This window comes from Gavia stellata, chromosome 12 (assembly GCF_030936135.1).
Source record: "Gavia stellata isolate bGavSte3 chromosome 12, bGavSte3.hap2, whole genome shotgun sequence".
Classification (NCBI taxonomy): domain Eukaryota; kingdom Metazoa; phylum Chordata; class Aves; order Gaviiformes; family Gaviidae; genus Gavia; species Gavia stellata.
Genome location: NC_082605.1, coordinates 3818535 through 3846442, shown reverse-complemented (window position 1 = coordinate 3846442; position 27908 = coordinate 3818535). Strand labels below are relative to the sequence as shown.

Genomic DNA, 27908 nt, shown 5'->3' with positions numbered 1-27908 from the left:
TGCCCCATTTTCCAGCCTATTTAACAAGTTGAAAACATAACTCGACTCATTCTTTATTTCCTTGCTACAGTGAACTTTGAGAAAGAAAAAAAAAAAAAAAAGATTAAGCTTTCTGGAGGTAAGAATAATTTTTTATTTTTAAAAAAAAAATCCCAAAACCACCCAAACAACGAGTCATCCAATTTAACACTCTTACTTTCAAGAAAACCCTAAAAATAATGAAAAGGCTGTGACACCATTTACAGGAAGCTGCCCCGTGAAATACTGAGTAATACAAACAGCTAAAGGCTTTTGAAAGACAAAAAGCAGGTGGTCAGGAATTCAGCCCTTTGGATATTTTACTAAAAAACAGATTAACTGATATTTGAAACAGAGACAATATTAGTATTTTCTGGTCTGTATGGTTCATAAATTTAAAAGCAGAACACTATGCATGTTGCTACTCATAGAGCTTTATTATTTAAAGCTTTTGGTATTCATACAGCAACAACAGATGACTCGGGCTGCACCTCAGTGACCGAACCACATATGCTTTTCCATCACATTATTATTAAACTGAAACATCACACTTCCATACTTTTCCCCATTCCAGTAAAAAAGATGATGTATGCCACAAATTCCACTCCAAAACTAACAGGACTCCCCCTCTTCCCCTACCATCGATTAAACATTACATAAATGACTAGCTGACAAATCTACTTTTAACACCTCTCGTAGCTGTCAAGGGATTACAAACGTAGATTTTTGCCGATACCACTTCTCAGAATTTAGCTTTTCCTCCAGAAAATTTAAGTTTCTCTTTTGCTAGACATTGCAGATAAGTTCTGACCACAAGCACAGTTGCTAATTCATAAAAGCTCTTCAATTACTTAATTGCGCATTAATTTCTGCAATTAAAGAATTCAGTATATTAAACTGAGTTGCCGAACACCAAAGTCTAACCATACCTCTAATTTTCAAGACCTAACTCTTTGCCTGTATCACATTATCTGCCTCTTCTCTGAGCCAACAGACATAGTCATCCAATCACCAACCTGGCAGAAAGACAAACAAATCAGTATTTTAATTTACCATATAAGAAACAAACATCCATATGGAGAGTCCACTTATTTTCATACGAGAAATAGTAACGAAGCACTTCTTACCCTCCTTTCAACCCAATAAGGGAAAAGTCTTCTGAAGAAGTCAGGATCTAAATGAAAGGTTGTGCTGGGTTGGTTAATAAGAGACATCCAAGAGTCGACAAACCCCGATGAAAAATCCCCCAAACTTTGCAAGCACTAAAGAACAACATGCATACAAACTACTGTTAAAATTATTTACAGAATGCAAAAGAAAAATCTGGGTTAACATGGTTGTGTTGCCCTCAACCTAGCCAAGCAGGATTTCAGCAAGTGTTGTCCTACAAAACAAAAAGTAGGAGGTTAAGATCAAAAATGACTCCTCCATTTACTAGAGGAATCCTGAAAGTCACAGGAAGCAAGATTTTTAGTAGAAGCATCACATATAACCTTTCCATTATAAGGGAGATTTTTATCCAGCCTAAATCGGGGAAAAAAAAGAGAGTGATTTACTCAGCCCTGCTGGCAATGGTATCTTAAGGTTATCTATAATGACTGCCGGCTTGCCCAGGTACAGGAACAGAAAATAGCACGATACTCTTCAAAGGAAAGAATTTCTTAAGGATAGTTTCCCCATGAGCAATTTTATGGTGCAGCTCTGAGCTACTGTAAAAGACAATAACCAATTTATTTCCTGAATATTCCAAAAGCAACAAGCAGAAAAGGAGAAATACTGCCTACCCACTGAATTCCACTTCCACGGTTCGTGGCATCAAACTCTGCTAGGGCTTTTTTGCCAGACTGCTTTGCACACCAATAGAGCTCAGGGTTCAAAAGAAGCTATGGCATTAGGAGTGTGCTGAATAAGGTGCTGCAAGCAGGAATCAAGAAACCCAAGTTTGCATCTCTGCTTCTGACTTGCCGGCTAATCAGAAGCAGCCCCATGTCCCGATAGCTGTGCTCTGCTTCCTGCCCTCGACGGTCTGTCTGGAGAACAGGGACTACTTTTTCCCACGTATTTGTACAGCACCAAGTGCTACAGGTAACGTCACCATTCTCAGCATCGTTACAGCAAAAAAAATAATCACAAACTACAGAAATGGCAAAACAATGAACACAAAGCAGAGAAGCGGTGATGTACTAAACTATTACGTGTATTATACCTATTACTGGGGACACAAAATGAAGAATTCTAGCATGAAGGGAAAATACCATCAAAACAGTCTATATGAGAATTAATGTTCAGTACACAAACACATTTTAGATTTCAAAAGAACTCTAAACACGCTCCACGTTGCCCTTATTGAACCAATTTGATTCCCTTCCACCCCTAAACCAAACGTTTCATAAATGAGAAATAAGACTGAAATATCTCTTAACTACAACATGCAGCTAAGACTTCTTCCATTTATTTCTTCGTTACAAGATTTGCTATTTTGGACATATATGTGCAAATAAAACTAGAAAGGGCAAGTCACATGACAAGATTATGTTCTATTGGAAATTTTTCACCTTTTTTTTAAGTAATACTTTGCTATATAATATTTATCATCCTTACTACAAGCATGCATTATTCCTCCCAGTTCTATCCTGAATGGGGCAAACTTATGAATAGAAAATAAGCAAGGACATGATACTGCTATTTCATTTCTGTGTAAAATGCTATCACTGTTTCCCATTTTTCTGAAGCAGATGAATCAACCCCAAGAAAACCCCAAAACCCTCCCAAAAAACAAACTTCAAATGAAACTCATCGTTGAGACTGTCTTTGTACTAATTGCATTCATAGAGAAAGTTCTATGCAATTCCTCACTTTTAGTCAGTCAAAAAACCTTCAGGATCTTAAATATTTTCAGTGCTGACTTAAGTGTTCACACAGTAGGATGGAAGCTATTTCAACTTCTGCAAGCATTGATATTAAAACCTGCCTTAGGCTCACTGCCCATAGTTTGCTATAAATTTATAAAACACACAGTAGTGTAAGTGAAAAGTCTTGGCGATGCTCGAAATATTTCATCATTAATATCTTCAACACAAATAGCAACATTCAAGTCTAATTCTACTATAAATATTGCTTGGTTTGTATTTAAAGACAATAAACTTACAGAGTCATCATCCTCTTCAAGAGTGTTAAAAAATAATAACTTGTTCTTAACTCAGCCTTAAAGTACTATCTTTTTTAGGATCAGCTATCCAAAACAACTAATCATTGCATATTTATTAATTATGCGATGGTAGCCAGCACAAAATTCATTCTCCTAACTGAACTGATTGAGACAAATGAAGAACAGCAAAAAGTGATTTGTAGGTCTTGTCTACATGAGGATTTTATTACAAAGTGGATTAGGGCAGGAATTTTAAAGCACAATAATTCTTCTGTACTAGAAATATCAACTGTATGGTCTAGCTTAATTATTTGAAGTGGATTAAACTAAACCACATAAAAGAAACCGTTGCCAAACAATAACAGGGTTCACAGGCAAGAAGTGTGGAATAGCAATTCCAGGCTTCCATGTATACAAGGGTGCCGCATGCGACTGATGGTACATGTGCAAGAAGCATGGCTTGATCAAAGATAACCTTTTTTTTTTTTTAAATGTAGTCCTGTATCACTTTTTCAAAACATAAATCAAGACTCAACAGGTATGGATTTGGTACAATGCATTAGAATGCAAAGCTATTACCCAGGACTTTATTGTGCCATTTATTAGCTGTTTCCAAACCTTTCATTTCCTTGTGGAAGTATATTTTCTTCTGTTTGCCAGCAACAGACTTTTCACTATATTACCCTGAGAGAGTGAGAAACAACATGTTTTTTCTCATTCATTCCCATATTCTTAAACTTGCATATTGGAGGGAAGTGCAAGTAAAGTGTTACTATAAAATCAGCACAGGCTGAGCACACAGCGCTTTCAACACATTCTGCAAGTCCTTATTAGCATTTTCCTTCACTATTTTCTCAAGAACAAGACAATGGTTTTAAAACACCATTTATAACTGAAAGACCAGTTCCCAAAACACTTATTTTTATATGAGATAAAGACAAAATGACAATCCTCCTTAATGTTTGAACACTTGCTGTTCCACACAATTATGGGAAGAAAAACCGTACTTTCAGTAATTCTTTGTCTTTACTTAAATACTACCAGCTTACACTGTGGTCTCCTAAAAATAGCCAACTTGAATCCTGAACGTATGAGAAACCAGTACGACCCCAGTAAGAACAGTATAGGAAAAGAGGAGGAACAGAAGAGTACTGAGTAGCATCAAGCAGCTCGTTGTGAACTTGATTTTTGCAATTGTACAATAACCCACATTTGATACAGTTTCCGGCCATGACAACATTAAGATGACAGCATACATGCACAGGTCTTACAGACGTTCACTCCAAATAAAGCCCACCACTGAAGCACTGACAAACCCCAGCAAGACCTTACAGATGGCACTTACAGATAAGATCGTTGTGCATTACCTACTCTAGCATGGAACAGCTGCTCATAAACAGCACAGGCATCCTATAGCCTTTCCCTTCACTAGTGACAAGTAAGCAATTAGTGATAAGCCTTCCAGATGACTGCCTAATAATTACATCATTGTATGCTTTCCTTCCACTGAAATGGAAGCCCAAGTTTGGACAATGAGTAAACAATGAACTCCATTAAGAAGTATCTTTATCCTCTCCTTTAACTGTTATCTCCTCTAAAGGAGTCTGTCTTCTTTTGGTTAGCTTTTTTGTTTTGTTAGGTTTTTTTTAAGTACAGTTCCACTGTAGCGTAAGCTTAAATAATTGCTCACATCACAATGGTAATAGTTACAAATACAAAATTACAGTAATCATTTCTTCTCCATAATTAATCATTTCCATGACACAGTAGTTAGCCAAATGTGTTTCATAAATTTTCTTTGCTAACAAGTGCAGAATGATTTAAACTGGGAGCTGTTGAAATACAGTATATAGTATCGTTCTTGAAATAAAACAGAGATGTAATTGAAAGCAACATATAGTGCCAACGTATCACTGAAGGCCAACCTTATCGACATATGTGCAACTGCAAAAAAAACCACACCAAACCAAAAAAACCTCAAGGTCATATTTGTTTAAGAAACCAATAACCATTCTGGGAAATCTACATAGGCATACATCTCATTCATTTCTTTAAGTGCTGCTAAATTTAAACTATTTGCTTTAAAGAGAGTGGGATTTGTATATACACTAAGACACTTCTATATTACTGGGCACTGCAGTGAGTGACCACAGAGATAAGAGGATCCTTCATGTTAAAAAGAATTAAATTCATAAATACTGGTAATACTCCTCCTCTGAATACACCCAGACAAACAAGAATAATACCAGCTTCAGGAAATAAACCTTGTTTTTTAACAAGAACCTGTATTTGCACTGCTTGGATTCAGTAAATGCACTTGAAGGCTGCCTATTTACACAAATCGGGTTGAAGCTGAAGTTGAGATGGGATTAAAGCGTATCAGGGTGTGAAAAGTTTGCAATTTAAGATGTCTGCAAGAGGATCAAGGGTTCGTGTACAAACAGTACTAACACTTTCAAGAAAAGAAGTAGTGAAAATTACTGATATGTATGAATAAGAGACCACTAACAACTTCAACTAGCTTTGTATCTCCTGTAGGATCAGACGAAGTCTAGCTTCAAAAATGTTTTATATTCATTATGCATCTACTTCTCACACTAGATGACAGAGAAGACGTGCTAAGACTGCCTTTATCTTTCTTACAAAAACTGTTAATAGTAAACAACTTTGAAGGGGAATTATTTTGAGATATTATCGTTAAAAGGGGTATCTTAATTGCTTAAAATGATCTTTAAAAAGTGGCAAATTTGCAGTTTTGAACTCTTCCATGGCATATAGCTTAGATGAGAATATCTGAGGCGAGTTGAATCATCTTAACAAGCAGATTTATTGTTTCACTAGTGGAATCTAACCACTAGCTACTTGGTAGCATTGTCACGTCAGGATAGCATATAGCTACATTTCCTTTGCTCTCCATTCAAAAAATAGGATAAAATTTTGACCATGAAATGCGCAAAGGGCATCAGGAGTTATCTGTTAGACAAACTTCTATTCCAGCACAAAAATAAAAGACTCAGGGTAGGACAGAAATGTTTCAGAAACTAAATTAATCTGAAATCCTTATTCAAAACTTTGGAAGCAGGAAACTTCGTGATATCATTAGAAATGTCAAAAAGAACCCATTGGAATTTTTTCCAATGAATCAACAATGAAATTACCTGCATGTATCCCTTAAAAACAAGAAACATCGCTGAAATAAATTCATTTGTTCAGATACTGAGTATCTGAAAGTAATCTGATTAAAAAAAAAAAGAAATCATTGCACTCCTGATCACGACTGGAGTATTAGAAACTCTGCATAGAATTCTACGTGTTAGACAAAGTGAATAGGGGATACAGGAATACAGACAGGACCACTGCTAGAGCTGCAGGAGCAACATGCCAGGCGCTTTACTGCAAAGCTCAAGGGTAATTGCTAAATTCAAGATTAAGACTAACTTCAAGATGTTAGTACCCACTCTATCCCCCAGAGTGAAGTCTGTCTGGTGCCGCTTCCCGAAAAGCTGACGCAAAAAAGCGCAAGTTCAGTGACTGGTCTGAACTACTCATTTCTTCCTTTTAGCAGCTTTTCATACTATAGCATTCTTGGTGTGCAATATGCACAACAACAGGACAAACTCAGAAACAGCTTAAGTTAGAAGCTGCAGAGTGGCATAAATCGAATTAAGTCTAAGTGGTAAGACTAAAGGAATGTAAATTAGAACCAGACACATATCAGCTTCCTCACATGCAAGTTGCAGTGAATCAGACTTCCTCTGGATTCTCTAAATCCAGCCTAACATTCCTACCCCTTGGAACTCAAAATCAAACTGGAGTCTTAGGCAACGGTTAACCAAGAAGAATGCATTTAAGCTTAATAAAATTGAGAATACATATTGAAAATATATTAAAAAAAGTCATCAAAACAAAATAGGTTAAGCTTTTGCCTTTTCTACAAATATATGTTAGTTTACAAGCGAAATGCCCCATGCCAAAATCACGGTTGAAATTATTGCCTCAAGGACTTCCACTGCTGTTCATTTTACCAGTAACAGTCAATAACTGTAGCAATCAACCAAATCATCCTACTACAGTGGGATCAGTAAAAACTTGGTACTTATCCAGCAGCACGGTGAACATGAAAGAACAGCAAAACCAACATTCATTATAAAGCTAAGAGCCAGTAATACAGAAGAGCTCATCAGGGTATGAAACCTTCAGTTTACGAACTTCTGAAAGAGTGAGCTAGTGTTATCTTGACTATTTGAATATAGAAAAAAATTCTGGGACTTGTTGTCCAAATACGCTGTTTGTTTACTTTGCAATTACTTTAGTAAACTGATTAGCAACAGCAGTAAATCAATTCTTTTACTCAACATTCAAGGTAATTACTTTTCAAAAAAATATATACCCAATAAAGGAACAAAGACCAAAAGAAGAAAAGCTGAATTAATCTTAGAAGGTGATTTTATGCAGAGAAGCTACACACAAAAGCAGTCTGAAATCCAAAACACCGTTTTTCTCGTTAGCATCTGTTCAGGTTGATACCCAAGATGCACACGCTTCCTGAGGGCTTATGCTACTCAGAAGAAAACCTGACAAAGACATTTATTACTAAGCGTGCAGGTAACAATCTGACCTACAAAGTAGCACTGCAATTTGGCAGAATTGAAAATATTACTCTAACATTAGTAACCCATCTTAAATGCTTATCATGAATGTTAAAAGCAAAAATATTACCCAAATGATTGGCAACATGAGCCTCTGTAGCTGCAACTGATGTAATTTACTACGTCAAAATCCTGCACTCACCTTTTAGTAGCAGTGAAAGGAAAATTAAGTGCTCATTACTAATGATAGCAGTCTACCTCTTCGTTTTTATGAACTGAAAAGGAATCTTTGCAACCCACTCATGCCCACCCAGTGATGTGTTCTTAAATGAGAACAGGTCTAACTGTTAATATTAGGGAGCATGAGTTCTCAAATAGTCCTTAGTTTGACAGCAGTTCTGTTACAACTTTTTGTCTACTAACAATGCAAATGCAATTGGGAACAGAGAGGCACCTTTATATGAATTGTTAAGAACTTTTTCAAAGTAACAGGAATGATTCTCTCTTGCGTACTAACCAATTTAAATGCAACGTCCACCTGAAGAAGATGACCTTCGAAGGGCTTCTGAAGACATTCTTCCATATGTCTGAGATTCAGTAAAACGCAAAGATTGATAAAGCCAGCATCTAGGTTGATACATAGTGCAAACATAAAGCATCTGCATCCAACAAAGCAGAGAACTAAATTTCAGACTTACGTTTCTCATCATCAGCATGTACTAGAGATGCTGCTCTCGACAAAACATCCAATGGCGTCTCCATTCCTCTCTGGATCCTGGAAAATTCAGAGCCAAATTTCAAAGAGTAAACTCACAGAGTCCTTAACACAACATCCTAGGTGGTATGCCCCTTGTTCAGAACATACACACATCAGGTTTTACAGAAGGAGGTAGTAACAAACAACAAGAGCATGACAGCAGAAAGAATCTAAAATCCAGGTTTCTGCTGCTCTTGTCACGTTATACCAGCACAGGATTTGTTAAAACTAAGTCATTGCTGACAACAAGGGAACACTGGGATTAGCTTTCCCACCAACTACTCATCCAAAACAAGCCAGAAGACCAAATTCTCGAGTACTTGACTGAAGCTGATGACCTCTGCTCATGTATGTTGCAACAGAGTTATCTGCTATACGTTGTAAGCGGTTTTGCCTCCCACATGCCAGCCTCCCATCCCAATAAATAGCTACTTGAGACAATATCCGAAGATGCAGCTCATCTGAGGTGAAGCTGACAGCTGGCCTGACTACCTACATGAGCACAAGATTACTTTAGATCCACAGTATTCAATAAACTTGTACTCCATACTCTTCTATGCCCAAGGTAGAATCATCTAAAGCTTATAAGCCATCAAGATATTTTCTTACTTACGAACATATAGTTGAACACTGAGCGTGTGTATATCAAGGACACAGACAGAAAAATGTAACTCGTATAATATAATCACACCACAGTAGCGGCTTTTCCCTGTTTTTCTCCCCTCACAACACGTAAATCCCATATATGAAAAATTAACCCCATCACATAAAAACACACGTTTCAGCACTATACTAAGCAACAGACTCTCCCATTAAAAAAATAAATAATTACGTTACAGCTTACATAAGCCTCACAAAGTTTCCCATGAATTCTTCCTTCAAAACTAAAAAAGTCCCAATATGAAATTCCAAAAGTTATGAAAGGGAAAGGAAGGAAAAGAGTAACATGTTGTCAAGATGCTTTTGTTAAAAGGCTAACAACTTAGCCTTTCAAAAAGCCAAACAGCAACAGCAAAAAGGCCATAGCATAGACAGAACTGTTAAGAAAACAAATGGAGAAAGAGAGAAAACCCAGGACTGCTAAAAATTTCATTGTTTTTTTTCCCCGTAAAATCTAGCATGCTATTCTGTCCTAAGAACTGTTTACTGTAACTTACTTTACAGTATGATCTTAAAAAAAAAAAAAAAGGTAGTGGCAACTACAGAAATCTCAAACACATGTATGTAGACTTAACAACAAGCATATGTTAGGGAAGCAATTTCCTTGACTTTGCACTATAAATAATAAACCTCGCTATCCTTCCTCCCTCTTCCTAAATAATGTTAAAGACTTTAAAACTCAAAGATTTTAAAGCATACGAGAAAGTATTTTTAAGTTTAAAAAATATATTTTCAATAAAGAATTAAATCCGGTCTTGTTTCCATAGAACCGTGCAAGAAAAAGAGACATACTTGAAATAAGTAAGTATAGTGCTTGAGGATAAAAACATGCATTCTCCCTCCCTGTCAGAATCAGCTTTTGTTCACGAACACTGTTTTAACTGAACTTATAAAATCAGATAACTCTTGCATTTAAAGACAGTACATGTGGGCACGAGGTTTTAGAAAACAAGATTCTTATTTTACTAAGTCTGTCTTCATTAAATATTTCTCCATATCACATTTGGCCACACTCTCTTCCAAATCAAAGCAAAGATTCGGAAGAGAGTGTTCACTAAAGAAGTCTTCAGCATCATTCCACTTTGATCCCTTAGACCTCGATGCTTGGTTTCCTTCCTGCTTTTTGTTTTCTTGGAGTTTAAAGTAGCACCACTTCTCCCCAGACTGTCAATTACTGGCCCTCTCACACAAATTCCTCTAACAGAGTGAAAATTCAGTTGGAAAAAAGATTAAAATATGTCTGATCGGCCAATGCAGCTACACCAAATCATGACTAACTCATGATTTAGTACTAACTAGCTTTGTCCGAAATTTCAAAGACAGTAATACAAAGCTTTTTGGTCAACTCTTTAGAAAAACCCTCTTGATAAAGAGCAATGCAAAGGATATTATAATGTCTTTTATTGAAAACAAATTGCTGTTTTCTTTAAGTTTTTCAGTAATTCAAATAATGGGAGTAGCAGATGCCCAATCCCTTTCCGGAACATGCTCCTAGTAAGAGAATTAGCCGGTGACAGAAGTCCACACTGAGAGAAGGAAACAGGAACTAAGTCTTAATTCTATTCAGGAAATTAGACACTTTAAAAACAGCTTCACTAAAACTGGCCTCAATATAGTTTTGTGGCTTTGCATATCATTAAAGTTCATATCATGAGAGAGCTGCAGAAATGCTTCTCTAACAGTTAAGGTCTTGTGAAGAATGTTGCGTCCATTCAAGAGCTTCTTTGAAGGGATGTCGTTAATACAGAGATCTGCAAATTCCAGGGTGCAATACCATATATGCTGCGATTTTTTAAACACGCTGAACCCATTTACAGTTATGAAAATTACCTTCAAGGAGCTATAAACTTCCAGATTACTTTTCAAACAATATGAAATATCCCTCTATCCCTAAATTAAACTAACAAGTCAGGGATGACAGTTCAGGAAAGACATAAAAGGTTGCCTATGAGAATGAGAGAGAAGGAATCTTCTCTTAAGACAGTTCAAAGCTTAAAAGCCCAATTCCATCTCGGCAAGGACTGTAACTGCTACAGCTACTCCAAGGCAGCCTTCAGAGAACAGCCCGGTCATTCTCAGAAGGAGGCAGGTTTCAGAAATGAAAGAACAGTTCCATTTCCAGGGTTCTGACAAAAAAGCCAGGTTAAAAAGCAGACTTCTGATGAAAGCCAGCTAGTTCTGTGTGTGACGCAGAAAACTGTCTACACAGCAGAAACTAACTTGAATCAAAGTTGAATTTTTATAAGTATCCCCGTCAAAACCCAACTCTCTAGCCTATGTGCAAGTATCGCTCTAAACCCAGATCTCGTTAGGGAAAATGAGTAACTAGGAAATACAAGTACACAAACTTAACATCCTCGGGATAGATCTGATTTAAACACTATGGAAACAGTTTAATAAGTATCTTACTTGTTATAAAATCTTAACTGTTAGATTTAAAGAGACACAAGCCAAAAGCACTTTTGCAAGCATTCGAGATATTTTTATCTACTGTAATTTCAAATATTGGTTTGATATCTTACTCAGTCCTTTTATCAGTTACTGCTTCCACTCAACATTCCCCTAGTCTGTCATCTCACCTACACTGCAGCGAAGAAACATTCTGAAAAACAGTAAAGACGTAGAATGTAAAATCATGAAGGTACAATGTCTGAAAGACGGGTAAGTTACTAAACACTGATCGACTAGTAAGGTTTTTATTTGAAAAAACACAACACCCATTAGCGTAACGAAACAGCGCATTATTTTCCCTCTCCTTTTCAAGCTTTTGCAAACTCCATGCACATATGGAGTACTCTCAGCTTTGCAAATGCCTAACTGTTAATATTTTTTGGAAGACTATAGCGAAATTAAAGCTTTTGAAAATTAACAGTTAAGTCATTTCATGGATTTATATAGCACCTTCCAAGCATCAGGGAAAGCACGTGGGGAAAAAGACCCTGAAGTTGCTTGTTTGAAACTTAAGTAAACAGGCAGCAGAGAAACCGGCACCAGAGACTAACTGCAGACTGAACAATGAGACATTTATTCAGTCCCACGAAAGTTATTATTCACAGTGGAGTGTGTCAGGAAAGATTTGAAATAAAGAGAAGAACTTTATATTTGATTCAAAAAAAAGGGGGGAATAGCGAAGGGACAGAAAGGAAAGAGAAACATGAAAGGTTATGTTTGCAGCAGTAATCTCCATTATGGAGATACGATGGCTTTTGTCTAGAAAGGATCTTAACTAGTAACCGAAGTAGCAAGTTAGATGACAGAAACAAGGAAAAAGTTGGGTGATGAGAACAAAAGGCCTGTATAAAAGACATGCTGTGCAGATAAGAAAAATCAGAAGAATTTGGACATGAAGATCTAAAGAGCGCTCACAGTCATAAAGATACTTGGATTACAGGTCTGACTGACAAACAGAATAGCAGCACGGCCAACAGCCATTGCAAACGCGTTAATAAGAAACATCTGAAAGCAGACACTGGTAAGAGGTCTCTCTTAAACTTGTTGAGTGTGAATTAGAGATAGACATCTACACGATGCCAAGGAGACACAAAGGCTGAACCTTTCAATGATGTAGAGAAAAGTCCGGTACTTGAATTCACGTCTGGTGAAATTACAAGATAAGGTTGGAAGGAGAAGTAGTGGATTAATAAACAAGGTTGGAAGGAGAAGTAGTAGATTAATAAACAAAACCCACCATAACAACGAAAAAGCGAGACAAGAACGACAAGACACTCGAGGAAAAAAAGAGAGAGAACTAAAGTGAAGATAAAGTGTAGATAAACATAAGTACAGGGAGAAGAAAATTAATTGAAGAGGACAGTCAAACAGGTCAAAAGCAGCTCACATCGAGGATGATACAGGCACAGTACTTGCCAGTCAAATTCATAACCAGAAGTAGCTAGAGAAAGAGACTCCGGCTGATTTCAATGGAAGAAAGCTAAACTGAAGAGGAAATCCAGACACAAGTTATCAGCACAATCAATAAGTCTACAAGGGAAAGGAAGATAAAGCAACAGTTTGATGCAAACCAGGTCAACATCTTGTATTTTTTAAGATAGGAGAGGGTAAAGCGTATTTGTACTGTGAACGAGAATAATGATAAGCACATTCTATTCAATGTGTCCTCAATAGCCACAATACGTTTAAATCCCTTCAACTGCACCTAGATCAGAGCTTCTACTCGCGGATACATAAATCCTGCATCAAGGTACCCATGCGAAACATTAACTGTAAGCGCTCAGTTTAGATTGTGACCACCACATAGCACCGATCATCCTTCTGCATTTACAACTCTCGGTCTTCATAATGAGTTCAGGCTACTTGGCCAAAGGAACCATTGAAATACCACTTTTTTTAAAAAATGTATTTATTCAGTACTTTGGGGTTTTTTACCATGCTTCTTTTGCATACGGAAAATGTGTTTGAACAGGCAAATCTTCAAACAGAAACAACGATTTAACTTCTCACACGGAAAATTAGAAGCTTAAAGCAAAACTTTGTTTTCCTGTTGCGTAAAACCTCCGTAACAAGGTAACACTCTAAAAAGAAAGCTATTAACAATGATATTTGAAATAAAAGCTAACAAACATAAGAAATTAAAGGTGGTAAAGCCAACCTGACCATGTCTTGTATCTACAAGATGGCTCAGTCCATCCTATATGTTATACATTCTGTGGCAAACGTATCGCACAACATCTAACCATAGTAAAAGGAACTGAACCAAAACTACCTCTTATAATAGAAAACTTTCAAAGGTATCTGCAAAGAAACAAATTAACCTTCTCAGTGTCTCCATACTGCATTAGTTATCAAAGCTACCCATATTTAAACAAGAACTTCCTGACGCTTTGTAACCTGAACGTGCTTCTTCGGTTAGCATGCCCCAAAGGTCCGTATCAGGGATTTTCTGTCCTGTTTTAGCTCCTAGCCATATTTTATACTACCAGACTGCCAGATCTACCCCTTTCAGCACCACTTCTGGGTGCTCATCGCTTACAGAACTGGCCTGATTCCTACTCTAAGGCGGGTGTAAAAGCATTCATCTCACCGAGTCGTGACTGAGCAGAGGTAAGGAAAGCTAGCAACACAGCATCCTGCACCGCAACACCCTGTCCCCACGCCCCACGCAGAGCGTTGGAGATGCTGGCGATGCAGCAACAACTGCTTCAGCACAGTAGTTTGCTTAAAAAAAAAACAATTCAAATGCACCATGCAGACACACCCAAATTCTACCGAGAGTCTAACGGACCAGACCTGTGTTTTAATTATGGCTGAAAGTAGTTCTTGTAACGGATCCCAAATACCGAGATTATAACTGGTGTATCAGTGAGAAGAGAGAGAGATGCGGGGGGTTTAAGCAAAAAACACGTCACATTAGAAATATCCTCACAAGTTGGCAGATGGGAAAATACAAATAAAGGCCAAGAAGCTTGGAGAAGAGCCTTAAAAAAGTTTATGTATTGTTAAGGCAGGAGAAGCAGATTGCTGCCAGATTTTACAGTTTTGGATCTAAGGGTTCTTAATATCACTGCCTGCAAAAAGAATTTCACTCAGGTTTCACAACCTACAGTTTGTTCCTCTATGAGGAATGCTCTTTAAACAACTCCCTATTCCAAACTTAGAGAAAACCTAATCGGAAAAATTATCCTGCAGGAGAAATCTTGGAGCTCTTTGGTTTAATTAAAAAACACCCATTATTTCTTGTTCCTGATAATTCTGAAGCACCAACAGAATAAGAGGGAAGTGAGCTGGCTTCGCGGTTCCTCAGATGTCGGTGGAAACGGTTGTTAAGTTCCCATTCATCGCACTTTCAGAAAAGGGGTGCACCGGTGACCTGCACTCAGCTTGACTCAGAAAGTTAATTACTTCTGATTACCTCTGGGAAACGCAAAGCCAGCTTGGCTGAACGGACCCAAGCTGCAGTGCTACAGACTAAATAAAAAAATCTCTACGAACGGAAGGAAGGAACTAGAGGCAGAGTCAGAAGCCTTACGGGTGCCCTTCGGCCTCGTTCGAGAAGATTTGCACCACAGGACCCTCTGCTACTGGTGAAATTCGAGGGATTTTCTCTGTAAGCAAAATACCCTCTCTGGAAGCCAAGGTGCGAGTTTAAGATGGCAGTCAGAACGCTCCCGGCTTGGTCCTGCTGCTCCGAAGTAACTTTCCGGATAGGAACTTACGTCAGGATGTCTCCCAACAGCCAACTTTCGCATCTTTCGCGGCAACCTGCGCGGGGCCCGGGGCCGCGGAGGCTCCGCCAGCGACACCCTCAGCTCCCCAGGCAGGCGCAGCCCGAGGCCGGGGCGCCGAGCGGGAGCGGCGCGGGCGCCAGCGGCTCTCCCTCGCCCAGGGAAACAGCCCCGCCGGGAGAGCGGGCCCGGGCACCGGCGGGAAGGCGCAGGGGAGCTGGGAAGCCCCCGCGCTGGCAGAGCGGGTCGGTTCGCCCCGCTCCGAGGTCTGAGGCGGCTCCCCCCGGCCCACCGCGGCTCCCCCGGGGCCACACCGGGGAGGGGAGGGGAGGGGAGGGGAGGCTCGGCCGCCCGCGCCCGGGACCAGCCCGGTGCCCGGCCCGGGGAAAGTCCCGCAGCGCGGAGGCCGAGCCGGGGGCTGCCCCGTCCCGTCGGGGCGGCGGCGCCCCGCCTGTCAGCGCCTCCGGGGCGACGCTCCCCCGCCCCGCCGACACTCCCCTCAGCGCCCCGGCGCCGCCAGCGGCAGGCTGCGGAGAGCCCGGGGCGCTGCGCCTCCGGGCCGCCCGCCCCCGCCCGGGGCCCACCGCGCCCGCGGGGGCACCTGTCCCCTTCCCCCCGCCGCCAACTTTCCAGCCGGCCGGGGCCGGGCTCCGCTCCGCGGCCAGACCCCGGGGCCGCAGGGGCCGCTCGCGGGCTCACTCACCAGTGTGCTCCCGGGCGGGCGGCGGCGGCGAGCGGCGGCAGCGTGGCTGGGGCGGGCGGCTGGCTGCGGCGGCCGGGCGAGGAGAGGAGAGGAGAGGAGAGGGGAGGGCAGGGCAGGGCAGCGGGCCGGGGGCGGAGGGCTGCTTGTTTACTCCCGGGCCAGGGCCGGGGCCGGGGCGGCGAGCCCGGGAGCGGAGCGGAGCAGGCGCGGCGAGCCCCGGCGCCGCTGGCCCCGGCGCCGCTCGCTGCACGGGCCCGGGGAGGAATCCCAGGAATGATGGAATTCTCCTCCTAGCAGGTGGGGAGAGCGGGGCGGCCCCATTGGCCGGGCCCGGCTATGAGGTCAGCATAATTAGGGTAATGAGGCGCTGACATCATATCCTCGCAGGTAGGCAGAGGGCGGCGCAGCCGGCGAGGAGGAAGCGGGAGCCGCGCCGAGCCCCGCCCCGCCCCGCCCGCGGCCGGAGGGGGGCGGCCTCCCGGCGCACAAAGCGCCCGGCCCGGCCCGGCGGGGAGGGCTGGCGCGGGGCCGGGGCTGTCCGGGGAGGAGGCGGCTCCCGCCGCACGGGGGGAGCGGGGCAGGCGGAGGGGGCGGCCCTGGCGGCTGCTGGAGCGGGCGAGGCTGCAGGAAAAACAGATGGAGGGACAGCCCCCCTCCAGCTGGACTGCAAAGCAGGTAGCGAGGGAGAACGGGGGGGTCGTTGCCTGCTGACTCTCAACCATCCTTTAAAAAGCTTTTCCAGAACTAAGGGACAGCAACAAAAAAAAGTTTCTCTTAAGAACAAAGCAAAGCAGTTTTTGAAAGCAGAAATGCAGCACGCGTATTTCAAAGTAAAAGGCGCCCTCAGCGGCTAAGGAAGGGGGTTTACGGCACAAGCAGAAAGGAGAGGCAGGCTTCTCCCTCCACGGGAACATGCCAGACCTAGGCTGGAGGATGAGGGGGATGACGGCCGCATATTCAATAGGATTTGAAGATGGTAGGTCTGAACAGATCTGGCATTTTCTTTCCTGTTTACTGCTAGTACTCCTGAAGCGTATTTTTACAGAACCCCTTCTTGCATTTCATATGACTCATTCAGCCATCCGAGGAAATTGCCAAAAGTCAGACGTGTGTGAAACTACAGCTGAGCTATCACCATGGCCAAAGAGCTCTCCTACACTTCCATTTCCAGAGCCTGAGCTCCCATTTGCCATTACAGAAAGGCTGAACGTTTGCCAGTAGCCAGAACGATCCAGTCCCTCAAAACTGGGACTACTGTGAAAAGCAAGGAAGGCACCTGCTCCCACCATCCCAGCACCTCCCTGCCACTGGAATACCAGCGCGTCCTCGGCCGTTCCCATTGACTTGGAGCAGTGTTCGTTCCAAGTTTGACATTTTCAAGGCTCAAGCAATTCAGGAGCACATCTTGCTGAAGTACTTTGCCTGTTTTGAGTAATTTCATGAAATTAAACTGTCAGATGGCTTGTACATATGGAAGAACCACTTCTCAGAAGCTGAGCTAAGATTTTACCAGTGTACTCTGAAGAACTTGGTAATGCTGTTTTCTGCAACAGGCATTTTAGCCTGCATGAATTAATTGTAATTAATTAGCAGGAGGCTATGGAAAAGCACTGTACTCATGTTCTGTTGTCCATTGTGAGCATCAGTCATCCTCTAGAGAAACGGGTCCCATAATGCCACATTTTACCTTTGCAAAGGCCACGAGGAACCGGGGTTGCTTCAGGCGGCCCTTGGAGTCCATTGCAAAGGGAAAGAAAGGGACAACAAATCAACCTGAGCCCCACCACAAGAAGCCTTAGGGTGGAACCTGCAAAGAAAGAGCACAGGGCACCAGAAACACAAAGTGCCTCGCTACAATCCTGCTCATTTCTCCCACTCAGCTCCTCCCTTCTCTCAACGTGACGGACGTACATGCTAGCGAACGCGCAAGTACAGAAACGGCAGCACAACTGTGTCTTTTCTCAAGAAACAAAGTACCAAGACACAGCGAGGTTTCTCTTAGATCATGAAACCGGGATTTATGTAGGAAATAGCGGAGGGAGCACAGCTCCCACGTTTACCCAGAGGTGCAGCCAAAGCAGCAGCCCAGCCAAGCGGTGTAGGAGGCTGTGCCGAAGGGAACGGTCAGGGATGAATCCACGCACCCTGCGTTTCGATTCCTTGAAAGATTCGGAGCCCATGAAGGGTCTGTGCTGTCCAGTTCCAATCTAAAAACCTATCAAAATCGTGCAAGAATAACTGATACTGAAGTATTTTCATATCCTTGCAAGGACAGGTCATGAGATCTCAGGGCCATCAAAAGCTCGCCAAAAATGCATTCCAAACACTAAATGAAATCCAGATTTAGACTCAACACACTTAGTACATATAATAGAAAGATTTCAGTTGCTGGAAAACTGAAAGGCATATAGTCTAATAGCAACCATAAACATTATTTCATACGTTTCTTAAGCTCTTCATCTATGACATTTATAACAATACATGATAGTGTTTATATGTGTTTTTTAGAATTGCTATTGTATCAATAGGACTACTGGAAAATATTTTCATTACCAGCAAGCAGAACAGGAGTTTGATGATCTAATATTTGGAAAAATGGTAGTCAAAATAGTAATATAAAAATTATTTGTGAAAAAAAGATTAAAATACCAGACAAGAAAAATACTATGAAATGTGGAAAACAAAACCACAGGCACTGCTAAAAGATCTGAAATAGACATTGGTACGTATGATGAGAATGAATTGCTGCAGACTAATTACAAACCTTTTTAATATGTATCTTCAAGAAAAAAGCATGCCACTCCTGTTTATAACTGCTGGAGGGGAAGAGGTAGGAAGGGCTTCTTTGTTGAAAGAGACAGAGCTCCTGGGACCAGGAGGAGCTGGAAAAAGGAGAGGTCAAAACAGCTTTTGATCCTTTGGATATGCTATTACAGCTCCCAGCAAAAGTTTTAGAACAGGATATTTATTAAACATCTAAAGAGTCTGAGGCAACATCAGCTTTCTGGGAACCATGACCCTGTGCATTCCCGTACAAAACACCGCTAGTACAGACAGACCTCCCCACTAAAGTTAGGTGTCAACGTTTGTTAAAACCAAAAAAATGACGTGCAAGTTGTCACAACGCTGGAAATCTTCGAAAACAAATTTGAAAGCTAACACAGCGTAAGAAAACCTTGCAGAAGCTGCTGAACTCAACACATGCTAAAGCTCAGCCAAGCTGTTCAAAAGGCAAATTCACAAATTAGTAAAGCAAAAACAAAAATCTTGTTTGATGAACCGTATTTTGGTTTGCTTGGGTGTTAACATTTTTCATTTTGCATGTACTTTATAACTGAATTATATCAAAGGCTCTTTGCTGGCTCCATTACCAGCAAAAAGCATACTTCGCTGAAACACAAAAACTGACTGAGATAGTTGAGGGTTCGTACCTGAAGTAAAAGGAAAGTAATGCTTCCGCCCAAACTCAGGCACCCAGGCAGAGTGCCTAAGGTACAATTCAAATCCTGGGACAGACTCCAGTTGCCACTCCTGTTCCGTATGTATATTAATCACTGAAAAATTAGTGACATTCTCCATACAGTACAGCCAACACAACAGAAGATTTAACGACTGCATGAGGGAGCCGGGATTGTGAACGACCGTGCATCTCAACTGTAGCAGCATCAGCAATGTCTCCTGCCTTTTCTGCTGTGGAGGATGCTCATCAAGCAAAGATTTGCTGCCCTGAATTTGTGTAACCGCCCACATGCCCTGGGCCCACTGAACTCGTCGTAGAACAATGTGTTAGCACAGTTTCATGGAAAGACACCAATATTTCCAGAGCAACAAAAGCTGCTAGGTCATTTCTGGGTACATTCCAAGAAATTTCTTTTAACAGTTACCACTATTTCACAACTTAAAGATTTATTTTATTTTTTATTTTTAAATATAGAGGACAGAAAGAACCTGAAAGCAGAGGGGGGAAAAAAGGTATTATATCAAGTGCAGTTGCAGTCTATAGGGAGATCTGATGGTCTAGTTCTACAGACCCTGCTCGACCATTAATCTTGTAATTATCATTGAAATTAAGCCTGACATCTGTTCCATGGCCAACTAAGAACATAAAACATTTCCACTATAATAACAGTTGGCTAAAAATGCCTTGGGCAAGTACTTCCCTACATGTGGGCCACAGCAGTGATACGCCTCGCTATTGTGAGAGACTTCAGTGTTAACCAGACATGGATACTCCATGTGGAAAGGGCCTCAAACCTGTTCTGTGAAACTATTTTCAAGTGATGTCAGCTTGTAAGACTAGCAGCAAGGGCACATGTTGTGCGTTGCTTCAATCGACAATACAAGTGTAAAGCTACAATGAGATGTTCTGTTTCCTTTAGGTGCCCGTCTAAGGAAGTAATTTGCCAGCTGGCATTCACTGCACATAAAAGAGGAATTTATCGGAGTTCTTCCAATTTCTTACTGCAATCTCACTTTTGTTTTTCAAACAGCAGCGATACAAATACTTCTGTTACAACAGACAAAAACACATGAAGTTACCTTAAGTCTGAAGAGAAGCCCAAGACATGCTAAACTCTGCGCAAAGATGATTAAGTTTGTGCCAAAAGCAAACACTTTCCCCAAAGCTATCGCAAAACACTATTATTTGTCACAGGCTTAATAAGGGATGTCACTGCTTCACAATATCTGTCAGTACAATTACAATGCGTACCTCCATCTATCCACATCTTCTTTTAATAAAATATGCTAATTTTACACCAAGTGACAGCAGCTTCTAAAATCCTATCTCAAAATACATTTTATCAAAAACAAATGATGTAGCCTCACAAGCAAACATCTTTTCTTCAAGGTTAACACCGCTAAACTCTGAACCTAAAACTCTTCTCTGCAAAAATCTAGATTCATTTGCACTGCACCTCAAAGCTACCTTATATAAAACACACCCAAACTCAAAACACTGTAGCACATAAGATTTAAAAAGACACTTTAAATTTTTTTGAAGATAGTTTATTATTTCATTAGACCATAATGTGTTAAATTGCAGTAATTCCAGACAGACAAGTTGATCCAAACTGTAAGTTGATGGAGACGGTTATTTATTACCTGCTTCAAGACAAAGCTTGCCCTCTTCATAATTGTCTGCCCCATCATCCAAAGGAAGATTAAAAGAAACAGTATAATTTCAGTTGGAGCAGGGTCATAACAGCAGCATAATCTTCAAGCAAACAATGAGATACTTTCAGAGTCAAACAGAAATATGAACACCACTAACCCTCTTCTTTCAGAACATTTAACCACAGGTACTTTTTGCTTGCTTTGTTCTAGAGAAGAGGAAGATTCCACCCTATGGAGGTTCCCATAAGATGAAGACAGACAAGATAGCTGAGCAAAAAAAGAAAAGGAGTGTCAGATTAACAAATTAAAAGCACCCATTGGCCATAATCCACTGGTTTTAATTTGTTAAGGTTTTGTTAAACACCAATTAAATGACCATAACTGATTCACAGCAAAGCTCTGAATGGCGAACTCAGTGTAACAGAAAGGTCAGTAGAATTGGTGATACACAAATGAGGGTAAATATTCACAGTATTCTATTTATTATGCACTTATTTTCTGATTCTGCCCCTCTTCTTGTGCAGTAAACACACATATATATATATATATAAAAAATAGATTTAACTCCCTATTAGAGTTGTATCCTAACTTTCACATAGGACAAGAGAAACTTCAGTGCAACTGGGATCATTAAAATCATGACCTGGTTGCAGTTCGCGATTAGATGCAAAACTATTTTAAGAGTTTACATACTAACTCATTGTAAGCTATGTAATTTACATACATCTCCACGCTATAAGAAAAGGTTATTCAGTCCCCAGAATTTCTTCTAAACCGAAGACATCAGCAGTAGGTCACTGGACAAAAGCAACATGCCTGCCTAAAGGAACTGGACACCAAAAGACTGTCTAAAGCCCTTTTGAATATCCCCACCTATCAGCTTTAAGATGCATCAGGGAATCACACTGGAAGAATGAAGTTTAGTCACATTTGTTGGATGAGAATACCCGCACCAACTTTAATACTGTTTCTATGTGCCAACTTCATAGCTCTTAACAGCCTGATCTTGGTAATTCCTGAGGACTTCAAATTCTTACTGACTAGCAGTTTCTAGACTAAGGTCAGTTACCTGATCAGAACAAGTGGGCTTTGTCCTCAGGTTTCCAGATGTGCCCTTACCCCTGTGATTTCAGAATGGCTTGCAGAAGGCTGCAGGTGTCCCCAGCCTTGCTGCCTGCGGTCCCTGCATTTATCAAGGACAGGAACAGGGCTGGAAGGCACCGCTCGGGCAGCTGCGCTAATACAAGTGGAATATGAGACAGCCATCAGATCATTTCAGTCATAGACTTAGGAGGGTTTGGCGTTCTGGGTTTTTTTTCCTGTTGTTTTTAATACAAATAACACACTCATTTTCAATTTTACACTGGAAAGAGAATCCTGCTGAAATTAGTCACAAATAAACTAGACAAGGAACAGAGGAGACAGAGTCTTTAAACAATGAAAAGCAAAGCAGAAGAAAACAGATGCTTTACTTTAAAAGCACCTATGCAAATACAACCTTTAAACATAATCCACTTTAAAATGTGATAAGAATTTAAAGCACATTGATACAGTTTCATCATCTACTGTTGTCTGTCCAAACTCACCTTCAAACTGTCAAATTGCTACCAACTCAGTCTTCTACTTGGCAATTTTGTAATCCAAGGATGCAGGGTCAGTTAGCCATGAGCGTGCAGAATAAGCACAATCTCATCATCTAGGATGGACGCCCCAATACCAGACTTGGGAGGCAATAAAAAAAAAAAAGATTGGCTAGATTTTATTGTGAAAATAATTTGGTTTTAAAAAGCCTGGCCCCAGACCGTGATGCCGAAGCCCTGCAACAGCATCACGAGACAGACATGGATAAGCTGCTTTATATCAGCTCTTCCCCCTCTCCTGCACTACTTCTTGAAGCATTCTAAGAAGCTACTAACTTCTTGGCTCTCACTATTGTCTTGTACAGGGAGGGAGCCAGACATTTCATCACTGCATAAGAACAAGACAACTCGAGGATGGCAACATTAAAAGAAAAAACCAAAACCACAAACAAAAACAAAAAAAACACTGAATGCCCCCTTCTCATGCTTCACTACTAATTTTAAAATAGGAGGTTTGGAGAAACTTTGGCAGAGATTAAAAAAATAATCCACTGTGTGGGAACACAACCTTTCAAATTTGCCAAGTATACCATACAGCTAGATAGATTCCATATAAGAGAAGTCATACAAATTAATTAAATATCTCATTTTGGCTTTATTGAACTAAACTATTTACTTAGCTTGTTTAATTGAGTAGGGGAGGTATCTTAAACATCAGGCTCAAGCCTTTCAAAGAAGGTCTCAGAGTACAAAGGCAAGTGAAAGAACCAAAAGACAGTGTTATGACCTTTTTTTTTCTTAAAAAAACGACAGTCCCTTATGGTTGCAAACTCCTAAGAATCAAATTCTACTCAAATTTAAAACCAGGAAGAACCCTCTACAGCCATTACACTTGCATGACGTTTCAGTGAGACCAGAATAGTGGTCTTTGCAGCTACATGACCTTCATTTTCTCAGAATAAAAATGTACATAACTGTCAAAATAGCCATCCACCATTAATGAAAAGGTTTTGGCAGAACGCTGGATTCTGAAGGCAAAAATGGCACGTAAATTCTTAGACTAAAGATGTAACTGAAATATTTGGAGGTTTTATCAGTAATTTCAGAATGTATAGTCTGAAGCTTCCTGTTCACGTACTGTACCAGTCCATTTCTTTGCATTTCTGATTTAACAAGTCCAAGTAAGAGGTTAAAACATGCAAGAGTAAAGTGATTACAACCTCTCCCTAAAGCAGTCATTAAGTTCAGGATCAGTTGGCAACTGTGCTGTAGATTTTTATCTAGAAAAACAGGTAAATAAGGTCAGTGCAAAATTTTATGAAACCACAGTATCAGAAGTGACAGAGCAGCTGTTTACTCAAACAAAAAATCTACCAGAAAATAGCTATACAAAGGTAATGTCTCTTCCTCCTGCAGTAGGTAATACAAAGAAAATGCATTTTCTACACATTCAGAATATATGGCCAGCAGAAGTGAATTTGAAACTGAAGAATGGTTTGTCCTCTCTGAACACCTTACCCATGAAAAACTATCAGACACACACTGACCTGACATTCTGACCTTGAAAGCATATTTCAATTTCAATTCTATTTTTAAATTAATTGCTGGGAAAAGGCATGAGTCACAACCCTGCTTGGATCCCCCTCTACTGGACACTCACCAAGTGCTATGTTTATTCTAAAGTTTCCCAAGTCAGAACAGGCTCTAGCATTACCTCGTCAATCAATTGAAAGAACACAGACCTTACAGTCCAGTTCCCTAAGCCACCCAGGAATACTGGCCTCTATATCCACCTTTATCTTCCCAATTTGGCAAAGATGTTTGTGGCAAACATCCGGAAGCTATGGGATACTATGAAGTCCAGCTCTCTAATAGAAAGGAATCCCACTTGTTCAGCTGCATGCTACCTAGAGGCACCTTGCTTATGATACGGTTGCAGCTGTTACTCTCCATCTGTTAGCCAAATTCACTGACACTGAATGTCAACCAAATCTAAAGAGAAACCTCCCTGAAGCACAGGTGAGAAACACAGTCTCTGCAGTTGAAATAAAGTCAGGTGCATCCAATACGGCCGAGATTTGAAGGGTCATATAGCCAGCCACCTGGAGGAACTTGCTACTCAAATACCCGGGAAAAGGGGAAATGGGCAAGCGATAAAGAACACATCTTACACATCTCGATGGAGGAAGTCAGCATCCTGTGTGGTACGGGTTTATGCACTCCCCAAATCTTACGTTTAGGAGCAGCCAAACATCATACTGCTAGCTTGGGTTGCTCACAACAGTAGGCAAGTTAATAAAGGGACATAATACTGAGATTAAAGACTGTAAAGAGAAGTGGAAACCAGAATGTATGGTTGTGTATCCAGTCAAATTTTGATTTCCCATTCCTTCTGTGTCATTTAGTTCATTCCCTCTGAAGCACAAGATAGAGTTACATACTTCTCTGGCAATGTTGATCTCAGAGCCAGCTAGGCCCATGCTGCTGACTCACCTACGGAAATCCTTAGTAGTGTGATTGGGTCCAGGCTCTTCATTACAAAGAAGCCTTTTAAGACATCAAGAAATAAATCATCTGCCTGGTTGCCTTTAATGAAAGCACTGTTACACAGGAAGAAAGGGGATGGAGCATGAAACAATATCCATGGTGGGATGGCCAAACCAGAGAAGAGGGGTGTCTGAAGAACAGAATGAAAGACTCGAGAATTAAGTCAAGAAGAGAAACAATAAAGCAGTATGGAAATGGAGCAGGAAGGTATAAACAGGAAAGTTACAAATGGAATGAAAAGCTAAAGCGACTATTTTTCATGAAAGAACAAAACACACCTCATTACGACAAAGAGTTAGTAATATATTCCCATGTACTAACTTCCCGTGCAACAATCACTAGTTATTTTAGTGGATTACAGCTGTATGACCATAAGAAATCATTTCCACATACTGCTGAGGAACTTCAAAAGCAACTAACAAGTCTGAAATCAATCTCTCTTCTCTTAAAAGTTTTACATAGCAAAACGTTGTAACAACTGCATAAAGTATTTTATATTAACAATAGAGAGGAGTTCAGACTGTAAGCTGCTCTAGGCTATGATTCATTCATGGCTCTCTGCCAAAAAAATAAATACATTCAAGACCAATGGCCTCAAGGGGAAAGGTAGGCCACTTTTTTAAAAAGCACAGAGATAAATGATTTACAGAACAGAATACAGTTTAAGATTGCAGCCTATATGGATGATGAGGAAGGACTTTCTTACATCTCACAAAGATTTACAGCACAGACTTGAATACTGGCAACATAGCAACAGATGGAGTAAACGAGGAACTATTAAACCGGGATTTGCAGAACTCTCTCCAAAGAGCAAGAAATGACCCATTATATTGCTATACACAAAGAAAGTTCATAAAGCCAAATCAAGATACGCAATGGGCATTTCAGCCACGTAAGACAAACTCAGCCAGTTCAGATTACAGGCAAACTGCAGTAAAGTAACACCTGTAAAGGGAAAGACCAATCCACTGGCAGCATGACAAACAGTTTAAAGGTTGGGAGGGTTTGACGCCATACAGCATCTGCTGCACATAAAAATGTTTAATTAGCTGCTAAAGAGCGAGCAGTACATTCCTATTTTTTCTACGAGAACATGATTTCTTGAATAAATGCCCTTGCTTAGCTAGCAAGGTTCAGAACGAAGATGACTGTTTCACTACGGGAGCTGAGGCCAACTCATTCTCACACATCAGATTGACGTGTAATTGACTTCTAATGTTTTGAACCACCATTTCAGTAGCAACCATCCTCTGAAACACCAAAACCACTTCTAAATGTGTCTTTCTTCAATATTCAAAACATTATCTTTAACTGTATTGCCAATAGCTTTTAGAAGAAAGCTGCTCTTTTAAGTGCTTCCCCAGAGTTACAACTGTGTTTCATCATCTAAAACTTTCTAGATTTAACTGCTGCTCATCCCCAAACTCAGCAGTAGTGAGGAACTGAAGAGAAAGAGAAGCACTGAGCCTCTTAGGATGCAAGATCTCCTCATAGGATATTCTATTTAAAGTTCTGGTACACACACATCTCCAAGGTACCCTCTCTCAATAAAAGGGAAAACAGCTACAACCTCGGGGTAACAAATAAAAAACACCAAAGGGAACGAGCTGTTAGAATCCAGCTTTCACTTGCGCTGCAGCCATATCCCAGGAGGGGCTCAGCAGTGTCCAACTGTACTGAGACGTCACAGAGATTTTTATTTTTTTTTTTAATTTTTTTACTTCTGTAGACTCAAGCCCAAGCTATACGTTGCCATTAGTCTCAAAAAGGAATTACATACCTATTTGAGAGCAGTAGTAATGTATGCATTTTAAGTCAAGCATGTGATTAAATGTTCTGCTAGTAAGAATCCTCAACCAGATGTTGAGCAATCTGATGACACATGATCTCTCTCAACCAGTGCTTGAAGCTGTTATAATTTATGAGCCAGGGGTTTCACATCCTGTCGTGCTGTTATTTAACCAGGTTTAAAAAGCCCCATCCCCACTTCTTCGTAAAAACAAATAAAAATAAAAAAATACAGGTTGGTCAGGATGGTTTTGTTCAATGATATTACTTCCCACATGGGTCATGATGTAAAATTTCACTTAATTGCACTATTACAGGAGGAAAGAATGAGCTCCTTAAAAGGTAAGAGTGTCTAGTTTTGCCACTGCATTTTTTTTTTTTAATTTGGTCATATTGCTTATTCTGTGGGTAAGTTTTTGCTCCATCTGTGCACCACAGAAATCCCTTTCTCTTCCCCTTTCAGCTTGTATATTTCTATACAGCACCTAGGAAAGCCTGCATCCTTGAGGGAATTACAGGAATTACAAAAATGCAATAGTTACATTTTCATTTACAGACATAAAGAAGAGATAAATGAGGCAAAATTTGGAATAACATTTTAGTTGTTAGCCTTAATTATCCCGTAATGTATTCAATACATGGAATAGATTTCCAACAATCCAGTGTGCAGCAATTGGCATTTTTAAAAAACATAAAAGCAATTGTATTTTTCTCCTTACAGTATTCATTTTCCAAAAGTTGACTACAGGAACAGAATTCACAAACACACAAACAGAGAAAAACACAATTTCACTAGGAGTGATCTTGCTGAATTTGTCGAG

The 27908-nt window shown here is 40.5% G+C and overlaps 1 protein-coding gene across 1 annotated transcript in view; it reads right to left on the bottom strand.

Moving 5' to 3' along the window:
- The window catches only part of VGLL4 (vestigial like family member 4), an 83780-nt gene extending 75263 nt beyond the window's left edge, over positions 1-8517 (bottom strand). Inside the window, exon 1 of the mRNA XM_059823135.1 lies at positions 8454-8517. Within this exon, the coding sequence (XP_059679118.1) occupies positions 8454-8517 (64 nt within the window). The remainder of the gene's footprint in view (positions 1-8453) is intronic.
- Between the last annotated feature and the right edge of the window lie 19391 nt (positions 8518-27908).